The following is a 13,313-nucleotide window of genomic DNA, read 5'->3' as shown; positions in this document are numbered from 1 at the left end:
TATGCAAACTATTTCAAAACAGAAGTAGTTGCATATTTTGGGTTTTAAATGTAAATTTAGATTCAGGAAGAGAGCATAGGCCTGCTTTACTAGTGCAAATGACAATTATTCTATATATTTACAATCAAGCAATCAAAATTTAGCAGCCTTATCTTCCATGTTCCTCAGAGCCATACAATTAGTGTTGAGAGCAGACACTAAATGATACAAAATTCAGCAGTGTCTGTGAAGTGCACATTAGCACAACATACAACTTTGCCCAGCTACAGTATGTGTCTTATGAGTCTTGATTATGCACAAAATAAAACTCAGGGGTGGGGAGGTCTTTCACACACTTAGGTCAAGCCATAAGTGACTGAAAGCAAGCCATAAGTGTTCTTTTTCTGTTACTCATGATGGCAAATTTCTTTTATAAGCTACACATCAAGTGATTTGGTACTAGTGATTCCCTCCGCTTTCTCCTCAAAGATAAAACCCTACCTGATTACACTGGAGAGCGTTTAAATTCCTCTGAAGTCCAAAATAAATCTTTCCAACAGAGACATGGCCCTAGAATTTCTCACTCTTGTTCCAGTTTCTGTTAAGCTGTATTATCTCACCCTTCACATCTTTAGGATACACTGAGGGTCAAATATTCTAGCTTGGTTGAGAGACACGCAGTACAGCAATAGAGAAGCCAGAAATACTAACTGCAAGTTACTGCTAACCTTGGAGCTGGCAGGAGGGAAAAGAAACATAAATCTGCAATCCCATCAGTCCTGAGGATTGTTTATTTATTTCACACTCACTTGCTTAGTGCTCCAAAGGCCTGTTACAACAGGTAGGTGAAGTGAACAAGCCAAAGTGCTTAAAGAGATGTTTTAACACAGGAGCTGCTCCAGGGTGTCCCCAGCAGCAAAGCATGGGTAGGGGACAGTTTACCACAGCTTCGTAGCACATCCATGATCCAGAATAGAAAATATGCCCACACAAAGTGGTATTTCATCCTGCAGGAAATTTATCCTTAAAACTGATCTCTCACTTTCTGCAGAGACAGAAAAGCAAGCCATGATTTTTTTTTTCCTAAACCCATAGGTCAGGGTAATTAAAACAGCTGTAAACGATAAAGGTGAGAGCATGTGTTCATCTACTTAACATTTACAAATATTACCCTATTAAGAGTGTTCACCTTGATTATTAAGAGCCCATATTAATGGAAAAGAACTTACTGCTATTGGTTGAAAAACTCTGACTACAGTTATTACAAAACAGCTTTAAGATTTAAAAGGATTTTGTCCACCCGGTTTCCAACCCCACCACATGGTGGGTGTTTCAGAGGCTTAAGGAAGCCCCTCAAAGGTGGGACAAAGCAGCTTGGATTGAGATGAGCAAAGACAAGAGTCACCCAGGAGCACTGACCCACTCTCCTCCTCAAACAAAAAGCTCATGTTCTCCCAGTCCAGTCCCTAAAACCACAGAAAGCACATGAAGGGCTTCTCCTGGGTGTGATGTGCAGAGTGGCCCAACATAACTGACAAACTCCTTTACTTAGGAGCCCGCTGGTATCTGCTGTGGTCTTATACACATAGAGGTTTGTCAAGACATCAACCACTTCATTTCAGTTAGCTGAAAGCACAACACCAGCAGCTTGTCAGACACATGGCAACCTCTGCAAAAGCCGCTGTACTCCCAAATTTAATTCCATTTAATCCAGTTTATTGTCTTAATATGCTGTCTCACGAAACACAAGAACTGCATTCAGTATTACTGCTAAAACACAGCTCTCAGCCTGAGGGTCTCCATCTCAAGAACTACACTTGAAGCTGTATTCATCCAGGCAGATATCTGTGCTGCCTTTGTAAGCACAGCACAGTGCCAACAGATAGTCCTAAAAAAAAAAAAAACCCAAATAACAACCAAAACACACCAAAATGACATCAGTTGATCACCTCAGGTGTGAACACCACCAGTATTTCCTTTCTTTAAGGATAGTTGTGGAGCTTTCTTTGTGCATTCCCTCAGCTCTGACTCAGGACTCCAAGACAGTGATGCAGTTGCCTGTGCAGTGGCTGGGGCAGGCTGCAGAGGCAGGGAGGTTTCCTAGATAGCACTTATTGCCAAAGGGAATCAAAATCTTAACCTGTGGCACATAACAGGAAGAGGGAAACCCGTTACCAAGAAGGGATACTTGATGCAGACTTGTTCATGCAATTCCTCTCCAGCAGCAGAGCAACCACTACATTAATCTTCCTGGATGTTGCAGTCATGTTCCACCACTGCCCCTGCTACTTAAAGAGAACAAGGTGGGTATTGTTAGCTTCCTTTACCACATGATTGAATTAATGAATGGTATGCGTGCTCAGTGCATGCCCAGTCTTTCAATGTGGGATTTGTGCACCAAGCCAGTCACCCCATCTGCTAAAGCCACAACCAAATACCTCGTTTTTCCAAGGAACCCAGTGCAGTTTGAAGAGCCAACCGCTTATAGATGCGAGCCACTTGGTTCTCACACAACACCTTCTGATGAAACAGCATGGCATGTAAGCAAACAAAAGCCACGCTTATTTTATAAATAAACCCTTGAAAACTTGAATCTGTTGCTATTCTTGGGCTATGGGGCAGGCATGACTTTGCTACCTGAGAAGTACACAGGGCCAACTAGGACACCAAATTCTACATCCACTCACAAGAAAGTCATCTTTTAAGTCTTGAAATGACTTCATTATTCATTTTCCTATTTGTAACACCTCATGACAGTAAAAAGAAAGACCAGCAAAATGAAGGTTTCATTCCTCTCTCACACACCAGCAACATTAAAGACTTGGCTCATTAAACTTGGAGAAATTATCCCACAATAAAGCAGGAAATCTGTATACATCCATATATACGGAAGCATTTTCTAAGGGCTTTAAGAAATCAAGTTCTTTAAATGGTATCATGAGCAACATGTAGTTAAAAGCAACAAAATCTGTGTACGAAGTGGTAAATCACCAGACATCAATGCCATAGCTAGCCTTACCAGACCATCACAATTGCTGATAGCCACGGAAGCTCCGGGGATGTCCGTTATGTCTCCTACATATGCGCAGTTGGTCCACAGGGGCTCTCTCTTCCATAACCTCTCTGTAGCAGTTCTACTTTGATTTGCGTTACAAGCATCACTTCTAGTTTGCACAGAATCTTCGTACCACTCCACGACAGCCTCGGGAGCCACTAAACGAGTGTTGGGTTTCAGCCGGAGATGGAATTCCTGACCAAAGGCAGTGACATTAAAATACAACTGTTTGAGGCTCTGGGATACCTCCCGCGTTGACCTTCTTTGGTGACTTGCAGAGAGAATATTGGAGATGTAGCTTCCGTCTGCATTGGTACTGATTGGAATCACTAACCCATACGGTCTTGGTCTGCTTTTTCGTAATTCTGCGAACAGAAATACCCAAAACCAAGGAAAATTAAAACAGGAGCATGGAATGAGCTGAATACTCGACATGCAGCTACAGAAGTGCATGTTTCCAGGACAAACAATAGAATCATAAAATAGTTAGGCTTGGAAAGGACCTTAAGATCATCCAGTTCCAACCCCCCCTGCCATGGGCAGGGACACCTCACACTAAATCATCTCACCCAAGGCTTCATCCAACCTGGCCTTGAACACCGCCAGGGATGGAGCATTCACAACCTCCCTGGGCAACCCATTCCAGTGCCTCACCACCCTAACAGGAAAGAATTTCCTCCTTAGATCCAATCTAAACTTCCCCTGTTTAAGTTTTAACCTGTTACCCCTTGTCCTATCACTACAGTCCCTAATGAAGAGTCCCTCCCCAGCATCCCTAGACACAATGGGCCATGGGTTGACTATTGAGGGCTACACTCATTTGGAGAGCACTCCAGCAACTCATTCGATGCATAACACACCACAACTACTGCATGGCCAGGCCTAACACCAAATGCCATGTGCATAGAAACCCTCTTCATCACATCTCCCCTCTCAGAATTCTCAAGTTAGGATTCCTATTGGAGCTACTCTAAAACACTCCACCCAGAAGCTCAGCTCAAGGAAGATAAACCCACTGTAGCTTTGAAAAGGACAGGGGACAGTGCCACTTACCACACCAATGTACATTATATTAACTCCTAGACAGCTAGCCTAGAAGTAAGCACACCCAACCAGTGTAGGCAAACACAGAGTATGTGTCACTGCTCTCTTTAGCTGGAACACTCAGGCTTATAGATCTTCACTTGGGTACCTTCCAACAAGGCCTTTAACACTCCTAATTATTATTATAAAAATGCTTTGTGCTACTTTTACACAGACATTAAGAGGAAAAAAAGGCAGACATAGAAAAGTGTTTGACAAATCATCACATTGAGCAAGGAACAACAAATCTGGGATGACGTGAGCAAAAATTCAAATTTCAGGGAATCATGTCAAGGTGGACAAACACAAGCAGCTGTGCCCACCTCAAGCAAACACACACCACAGACACTGGGGTACACATGAAGCGCATGCAAAATACCCTCCCAAGTGCCAAAATTCTTAAGAAGTAGGTCTTTCATTACTCTATTTTCATAAAACTTACAGAAAAAACCTTGAAATGTTCATTTACATTTATCTGGGGAGTTTCCTACGATTTAGGTTTGCTTAACAGCCACAGAAGAGACAGCGACCATTTGAGTTCTCTTTTATGAAATACACCATAACTCCTTCATACGCCTTGATCAGTATTGATTGCTCTTGTGTCAAGAACTCCATTCAGATTTTGAAAACCAAGTGCCATACTTGGTTATAACTCCAACTTGCACAGACCTTTCTGTACTCTTAGAAAACAGGGAAAAGAATCTAGTGGATATCACATACTGCTGACAAATGAATCAATGCCAGGAGAGGTACAAGCAGTAACTTTTCCCTGTACAGATCTCCTCCAACAAATCCCCTTACCCAGCTACTTGCTATTGCCCTTCCTCTTCATATAAACTTGAGTAAGAGCTCAACAGAGAAGATAATTATGGAAAAAAAAAAAAAACAAACAACACAGAACTTAACAAATTTGTACCTAAATCCTGCATTACATAGAAGCCATAAAACCAGCAAAACCACACTGTGCTGATAGAACCAAAGAAGTCCTCAGGTAATACTAGAGAAGCTGAATGGCATGACCCCTAGCTAAGGGAATGCGTCCTAAACACAAGGTTTGCTTCCAAAAAGGTCACTGCTGTAATACCTCTAAATCAGTGTGTCACAGCATCCCGAGGTATCTGAACAGAGCAGCCAGGCCAGGATGTGGGCAATCAGCTGCCCTGGATGTCACCCCAAGGCCAACCTGCTTCAGCAGATGTGTTGGCCAAGAAACAGAGCCTCAGCAAAAAAACTTAACAGCACTGTAAGTCCCATTTGCCTATAATTTTTTGGTGGTTCCCACTGGTCAGCTAAGGATTCCTACCTAATAAGCAACATTAGCTGAAGCTGACTGGAAGACTTTCAATTGGGATCTGAATTTGCCTATGTGAATATAAAACCCTCAGCCCCCCAAAACCCTCTTTCTGTGTAGTCCCTTACCTGCATTTTGAAAATAGCATTATTAGCCTAAGAGAATTAGTTTCCCCTCTCCTCTCCCTGCTATCCTTAGGTACTGATGAGAAAAGGAAAAGAGTCTTCTCTTCTGCTTAGAGAAAGGTCATCTCCTGTTATTGCTTATCACCTCTGCAGCCCTATGGCAGGACACACACGTTTCCCATTGCCCTGAAGTAATTTCACACCACTCTAAAACAAGTCTGTCAAATGAGTTTATCTTTTCTGTGAGACCTTTGTAATCTGGAAGTAATCAGGACATTCCGTGTCTGACTTTTCATCTTGTAAAAGGAGAAGGAGAGACATTCCCAGGCCAGGTCAAGCTGTTGGTCAAACTGCTTAACTGTTGGCCTTACTGACTGCGTGTTAGATTATATGAGAGTTAAAAAGATACTTAGCACAGAAATAACTATTGCCTAGCTCTTATCCTCCTCAGAGAACTGGCTAAAGCAATAGTAGAGTGATATTACTGATGCTTTCAATTTAATTTCTTTTCATACCATGATTAGGTAGCTCAGATGCTCCTGCTGAGTGCTGCTGAGAATTCCTCAAATAAATATACTTAATTAAATGAGCTAATTTTTACCCAATCCCAGTGTGAATCACACTTGAGCTGGGAATAAAGTGGAAAAGCTCAGCAGCTCGCTCCTCTTTCCTCGTAGCAGTGGCTGAAGCGGAAGAGTGAGCAAGAGGCTGCGTGGTTTTGAGTTACCAGCTGGGCTTAAACCACGACAGGTACTAGTAGGATGTACATGGACATTTAAATTCCTGCACTGTAAATATCTTTACATAATACACAAATGATGCATCACAGGCAAGTGTAAAGTTCCTTATTCTGATGACGTTCTCCATGTCTCACAGGCACGAGTCATGGTGTAGTTTCAGCAGCAGCCATATACCTATAAAATCATGTTATACAGCTGCTATCTGAATTAGGACACTATCCCTAAAATAATTCCCATCTAAAACACTGGGAATTCAGAGTCAGGATTGCTAATCTCCGTCATTAGAGGAGGGACCAAATTAAAATTCTACACTCATTTGTATTAATTAGACAGGAGGCAGAGCTGCTGGGCTGTACATCCTAACTGGGTCAAAGCAACAATCCAGATCCCCACGCTCCCAGTGTTTCGGTGATGAGATTTCCTTCCAGACTGACTTTCCTCCTCTTACCTTGTCAAGACTCTGCATGGCTTTTTTTGGGTTGGTTTGAAAGCGGGATGCTCTGTACCAGAGATCACTGTCTGGTGATCAGATTCTGTGCTCCCTGCACAAGGGAGAAATTGCTCTGCACATTTGCAGCAGCACTTCCAGAGTTCTGCTTGCAGGGGCAAAAAATACAAGCTCTTTCGCTAATAACCAGAACAGCCAGCTAGCCACAAGAGGGTAGGAACAAAGGGTGGAAAATAAGAACTGTCAAGTTTTTGAGTCAGCAAAAGCCTTTACCAGAGCCTCTAAATGCTGAGCTGGAAGAGGAAATGCCTTTTGTTCAAACACAATTAAAATTAAATGTGACATGCCTGAATACTGAAGACATCTCAACTCCTCCACTGACTTGCATTACCCTGTTTCCATAGGCTGGATGGGCTCAGCAAACGCTATTCCAGCTGTAGGTATTCCCTTTCCTATGCTAGAATTTCACGGCTGTTTTGCTAACCCAAAGTTTACAGCAGTGATCAGAGAAGAAACAGAGCAATAGCAAAAGCACTTCACTTCAGATTTTCTTCTTTATCTGGCTTTAAACTGCTGCTCCTTTTCACAGTGTTTAAGTTCAAAGGAAGCACTTAAGGAAGAACATCACATTCTTTCATTGTATGCCAAAACATCATTAGTTGGAGAAGCCTGGAATGAACACGTGAACCCAAAGAATTCACACCACTGGCTCACTGCAGTTGTCTTTGAGCTGTACAAATGCAGACAAGGGAGGCTCAGAAGTCTTACATTTATTTTTTTTTCAGTCACCTGCATTTGGAAGAACATTATTTTTTAGGCATAAGATTTTGTGAAAGGCACCGATCAAAGGTTGTTCATGTCCATAGCAGAATTCCAAATGCACTGACATCCACTTCAGAACACAGATGTCAAAAGTACAGTCTAAGCTGAAACTGTGGCATCAGCAGAAAAGGAGGAATTTCTGTAAATTCAGGCAAATTATGCCTCTGTCTAAACCAAGCTATCCAAGTTTAATGATGTTACTTCTTCTTTTAAAAAGCATTTAAACCTCATTTAGTCCTCCTTGTTCTGCTTGGTTTGTGCTCACACTGCATGATTTTGATAACAGGACTCTCTTTTTTCCAGCCTTCTGTGTTGCAGAAAGAGGACTGACTTACGAACAAACGAACAATTGATCACAGGGGCTCCTTTACTTATCACTATGACCTGTGAAATTATGTCCATTTGGTCAAAGTGTTGGCAGTATCATTTTTTCTCCAAACATATTCTAAGCCACAGTAATCCAGTGGAGACTAATTACTCTGTGCAGTAACCAACCTTCCTCTCTATTGCTAGCAAATATTTCAATTAGGAATAGCAACGTGAAAACCCATTAAAGTTATCCCAAAGCATGTCTGGTTTGGTTTTCCAGAAAAAAAACAAAGCAGTTTTGGTCCTTCTCTTTCAACAATCTGGATCATTTCAGAAGTACAATCCTGCATTAATGCAGTTAAGAATGTAAAAGGTGGGACAAATCCCAATGACTGTTAAGTGTGAGCTAGCTGTTTGTGCTTCAAAAATACAGATGTGCCCTCAACAAGCCACTCACAGCCAGCCTGGTCTCAGTAAACACTGGTCTCCTGTTCCTGCTGGCCTGCACCAAAACCCATGGAGATGTCATGGGGCTGCACCAGGGAGATGCAGACATGGCAGCATCTTGCTCTTAGGCTGGGCACCAACCAACACCATGTCCCAACAAGGCATTTGGGACCAGAGTCTGTCCTGCACCATGCACCAACCATGGCTTTGTGCAGGGTGCCCAATTCACTCTCAGCCACTCCAGATCATCTCCCTCCACGGTTCCTGTTCACCTCAAATGTTCCCAACTATAATCCATGAAAGAAAGGAAGAAGTTAAAGGACAAAGTTGTTTTCCAGACTGAGGAATCTGGTCTGATATACTGTGTAATTTAAATTATGCATTCCTGTATAGCTTATGGTTTCTGAAATTCAAATAGAATTCATTTATCATGGAAACAGAAATAAAACACAGAATCAGCATACCACTGGAAAAAAGTCTGTTTGCTAGTGAGGTTTAAATATACCTAATGTCCCAGTTCCCAGTATCTACTGATCACAGCAGAAACCAACCCAAGCCCAGAACCAGCACTGCCAGAGACGAGATCTCCAAAATTTAGAGGAATATTTGAAATACTTCTATGAACAAAAGCTCAGATCAAAACCTGAACCAAAGCTTCAGAACTGGAGGTCTGATGGCACCTGGAAACAGAACTGCCTGGGGTCCAGTCCCACTCTGCCTCCCTGGCTTCCCCATCTTTCCCCAACCTCTTACACCAAGTGCTACACTAACATCTAATATTTTAGAAGGGAAGCGCAGATGTGTCAGGATGCAAAACCATGCAATGAGAGGACATGCAAACTCAAGAGCCACAGAATCCCAGACTGGTTTGGGTTGGAAGGGACCTTAAAACTCATCCAGTTTCAACCCCCTGCTATGGGCAGGGACACCTTCCACTAGACCAGGTTGCTCCAAGCCCCATCCAACCTGGCCTCAAACACAGCCAGGGATGGGGCAGCCACAGCTTCTCTGGGCAACCTCTGTCAGGGCCCCACCACCCTCACACGGAAGAGCTTCCTCCTAAGAGCTCATCTAAATCTCCCGTCAGTTTAAAGCCATTCCCCTTTGTCCTGTCCCTCCAGGCCCTTGTCAAAAGTCCCTCTCCAGATTTCCTGTAGGCCACTTTTAGGTATTGGAAGACTTCTATAAGGTCTTCCCTGACCTTATAACATGCCACATGACTGTGAGACTACTGGGTGGTGACACTGTGAGGGTACAGGAGGGAATGCTCACCAGCACACAGATCATTTTTCTGAAAATATACTCATTTGTTGAGTTTACTTCTTTTATTTCCATTTTGATAGCAGCAATATTTCAAAAGGCTTACCTATTTGGGTCTGCTGTTCTTTACCAGTCTGCAGAAGAGAAAACAAACACATGCAGTAAGTCACTAGTGTAGTTACTTAAGCTATGTGCCAGAGCTTCTAGTAACCTAAACATGACTTGGTCTATATTGCAACATTTGGTACATTTCTGCTTTTGGTTTCCAGGGAAGGCTTTTTCCTTAAACTAGCTGTTCCCATAAATATACTAACAAAGTCTATACTAAGTTGAATGTAAACAGAGCTACTAAGAAATCCTGTTTCTGAATGACCCATTCTACACACCGTGACACTGTGCCAAAAAGCAAGCTCAGTGGCAAAAGAAATGCCTCAATGCCCCTGACAGCAATGCGGGTGCCGGGTATGCCTGTTCACAGCTCTGCTCCTTTCCATGCTGGAGGAGAGTAAATTCAGCTGGATGTCCTGGCTGACAGCAGGAACAGAGACAGTGGCCTGTCCCGGACCTGGGGGTGGCACACGGAGGGAAATCTGACTGCTGTGGGGTTCGGTCTGACCCTGGGGGATGTTGTGGGGTCCAGAGGATGCACTGCGGTCCAGCTGTGCTACGGGGTTGCTGCGGGATCCGTCTAAAGGCTACCCCGGGTTCGGTGCCGTACCCATCAGAGAGGGCAAAGAGGGACGCAGAAATTCGGGAAGCGGCGGCGAATAGAAAACGCTCGGGACACGGCGGCGGCAGAGCAAGCTCCGGAGCCGCCTGCCCGAACTGTCACAGCTTCCGGGATCCGTGTCCCAGCCCCGCAAGCAGCGCTTCGGGCGAGGGCTGGGAACGACCCAGGGTGCGGTGGGGGGGCAGCTCCGGCAGCTTCCCGGGGCCGCGGGCAGAGGGACGCCGCGGGCAGGGCCGGGTCCCGGGGCATGTCCCGGCAGGAAAGAGGGGATCGGGGGTACCGAAGGGCCGCGGACTCCGGCACTCACCTGCCGAGCGGCTGCAGCACGGAGCCCCAGGAGCGCGGCTGCCAGTACCCAGAGGGGCGGGAGCACCATCCCGATTCCAGCCACCGCTGCACACGCTCCCGGCCGCAGCCGCGCTCCTCCGTCGTCGTTGTCGTCGTCGTCCTCCTCTTCCTCCTCCTCCTCCTCGCTCCCCCCCGCCCCGCCGCCGGGGCCGTCCCTGGGAGCACGGCTGCACCCCACTGGCGCCGGCGCCCCGGGGAGGCGGCAGCCGGGCGGGCTGGGGGCGGCGAGTCACCGCGCGGCTGTCTCCCGCCGCTGCTTGTGGCGTGCCTGCGCCGCTCATCCCGACCTGCCGCTCTAATAAACCCGCACCGGGCCCCGCACCGCTCCGCCCCCGGCACCGCCCCTTGTTCCGCCTGGAGAGCAGAAGGCGCCGGGGGCACTTCACAACAGCTTCCAGTGCCTAAAGGGGTTACAAGAAACTTGGAGAAGCTGTGGCTGCCCCATCCCTGGCAGTGTTCAAGGTCAGGTTGGACAGGCCCTGGAACAACCTGCTCCGGTGGAAAGCGTCCCTTCCTATGGCAGGGGCGTGGAACTGGATGAACTTTAAGATCCCCTTCCAACCCGAACCAGGCTGGGACTCTATATCTGCAAAAGAAAACATCACCAGCTGTGCACCCCATCAGCTGCCTAGGCAGGGACACCAGCTGCCCAAACCGGCAGTGACTCCATAAGGAGCTCCCCAACCTGTAACACATCTCCAAGTTTCCCTATCTTCTATTAACCCAAGGTGTCACAGCAAAAGTTGTGTTAGTAGTAAGACACCCACCAAGAGTCCCACTGACCATAGTCCAGTCAGAAAGCGACTTCTCCATTGTGGGGCTGGGACCTCAGCACCCAATCTAATCTCTGCTACACAAAAGCTAGCGTTGTCCAGCCTGGATGGAAACCCGCATCCACTCACATAGGCCTTCTGCAGCCAAAACCCATGGGGAACATAGAATCATAGAATGGTTTGGGTTGGAAAGGACCTTAAGATAATCCAGTTCCAACCCCTCTGCCGTGGTCAGGGACAACTCACACTAGACCATGTTGCCCAAGACTCTGTCTAACCTGGCCATGAATACTGCCAAGGATGGAGCATTTATCACTTCTTTGGGCAACCTGTGCCAGTGCCTCACCACCCTCACAGTAAAGAACTTCCATATATCTAACCTGAGCTTCCCGTTTCAGTTTGAACCCACCACTCCTTGTCCTATCACTACAGTCTCTAATGAGGACTGCCTCCCCAGCATCCCTATAGCCCCACTTCAGATACCGGAAGGCTGCTATGAGGTCTCCACACAGCTTCTCCAGGCTGAACAGCCCCAACTTTCTCAGCCTGTCTTCATACAGGAGGTGCTCCAGCCCCTGATCATCCTCATGGCCTCCTCTGGACTTGCTCCAACAGCTCCATGTCCTTCTTATGTTGAGGACATCAGAACTGTACACAGTGCTCCAAGTGGAGTCTCTTGACAGCAGTGAGAGGCAGGATCACCTCCTTCGACCTGCTGGTCAGGCTCCTTTTGATGCAGCCCAGGATACGGTTGGCTTTCTGGACTGCGAGCGCACACTGAAGCCGGCTCATGTTCGGTTTCTCCTTGACCAACACCCCCAAGTTCTTCTCCGCAGGGCTGCTCTGAATCTCTTCTCCACCCAACCTGTAGCTGTGCCTGGGATTGCTCCAACACAGCTGTACGACCTTGAACTTGGCTTGGTTGAACTTCATGAGATTGGCATTGGCCCTCAAGTGTGTCAGGGTCCCTCTAGATCCTATCCCTTCCCTCCACTGTATCAACCGAACCACACAGCTTGGTGTCATCACAAACTTGTTGAGGGCGCACTCAATCCCACTGTCCATGTCACCAACAAAGATGTTGAACAGGACCAGTCTCAACACCGATCCCTGAGGGACACCACTCATTACAGGTCTCCACTTGGACATTAGGCTGCTGATCACAACTCTTTGCGTGTGGCCACCCAGACAATTCTTTATCCACCGAGCGGTCCATCTCTCAAGTTGACATCTCTCTAACATACAGACAAGGATGTCATGCTGGACAGTGTCAAAAACTTTGCACAAGTCCAGGTAGATGACATCAACTGCTCTACTCCTGTCCATCAGTTCTGTAACCCCATCACAGAAGGCCACCAAATTGGTCAGGCAGGATTTCCCCTTAGTGAAGCCATGCTGGCTGTCACCAAGCACCTCATTGTTTTTCATGTGCACTAGCATGGTTTCCAGGAGAAGCTGCTCCATGATCCTGCAAGGCACAGAGGTGAGACTGACTGGTCTGTAGTTCCCTGGGTTTTCCATTTTCCCCTTCTTGAAAATGGGGGTTATATTTCCCTTTTTCCAGTCATCGGGAACTTCACCTGACTGCCATGATTTTTCAAATATGATGGACAGTGGCTTAGCAACTTCATTTGCCAGCTCCTTCAGGAACCACGGATATATTTCATCAGGTCCCATGGACTTGTGCACATTCAGGTTCCTAAGATGATTCCAAACATGATCCTCTCCTGCAGCGGGTCTAAGGTCTTCATTCTTATGGTCCCTGCATCTGCCTTCCAAGACTTGGGCGGCAGGGCTACAGCACTTGCTGGTGAAGACAGAGGCAAATAAGTCATTAAGAACCTCAGCCTTCTCCAAATCCAGAGTAGCCAGTTCTCCTGTTTCCTTCTGGAGAGGGCCGATG

The 13,313-nt window shown here is 46.2% G+C and overlaps 1 protein-coding gene across 4 annotated transcripts in view; it reads right to left on the bottom strand.

Annotated features, from left to right (window-relative positions):
- The window catches only part of ADAMTS3 (ADAM metallopeptidase with thrombospondin type 1 motif 3), a 103,333-nt gene extending 92,363 nt beyond the window's left edge, over positions 1-10,970 (bottom strand). For 2 of the 4 annotated variants that reach the window (XM_062627783.1, XM_062627782.1), the window contains exons 1-3: positions 10,597-10,970; positions 9,666-9,693; positions 2,999-3,399 (exon numbers count right to left, since the gene is read on the bottom strand). In XM_062627783.1, the coding sequence (XP_062483767.1) occupies positions 2,999-3,399; positions 9,666-9,693; positions 10,597-10,665 (498 nt within the window). In that variant the 5' untranslated portion in view covers positions 10,666-10,970. The remainder of the gene's footprint in view (positions 1-2,998; positions 3,400-9,665; positions 9,694-10,596) is intronic. The other 2 variants (XM_062627780.1, XM_062627781.1) reach the window with 1 other exon arrangement.
- Between the last annotated feature and the right edge of the window lie 2,343 nt (positions 10,971-13,313).

The sequence above is a fragment of the Pezoporus occidentalis genome, unplaced genomic scaffold (genome assembly GCF_034315485.1).
Source record: "Pezoporus occidentalis ecotype Australia unplaced genomic scaffold, CSIRO_AGI_Poc_V1 ctg307, whole genome shotgun sequence".
In the NCBI taxonomy this organism is placed as follows: Eukaryota; Metazoa; Chordata; class Aves; order Psittaciformes; family Psittacidae; genus Pezoporus; species Pezoporus occidentalis.
This window is presented reverse-complemented; position numbering and strand designations above follow the sequence as displayed.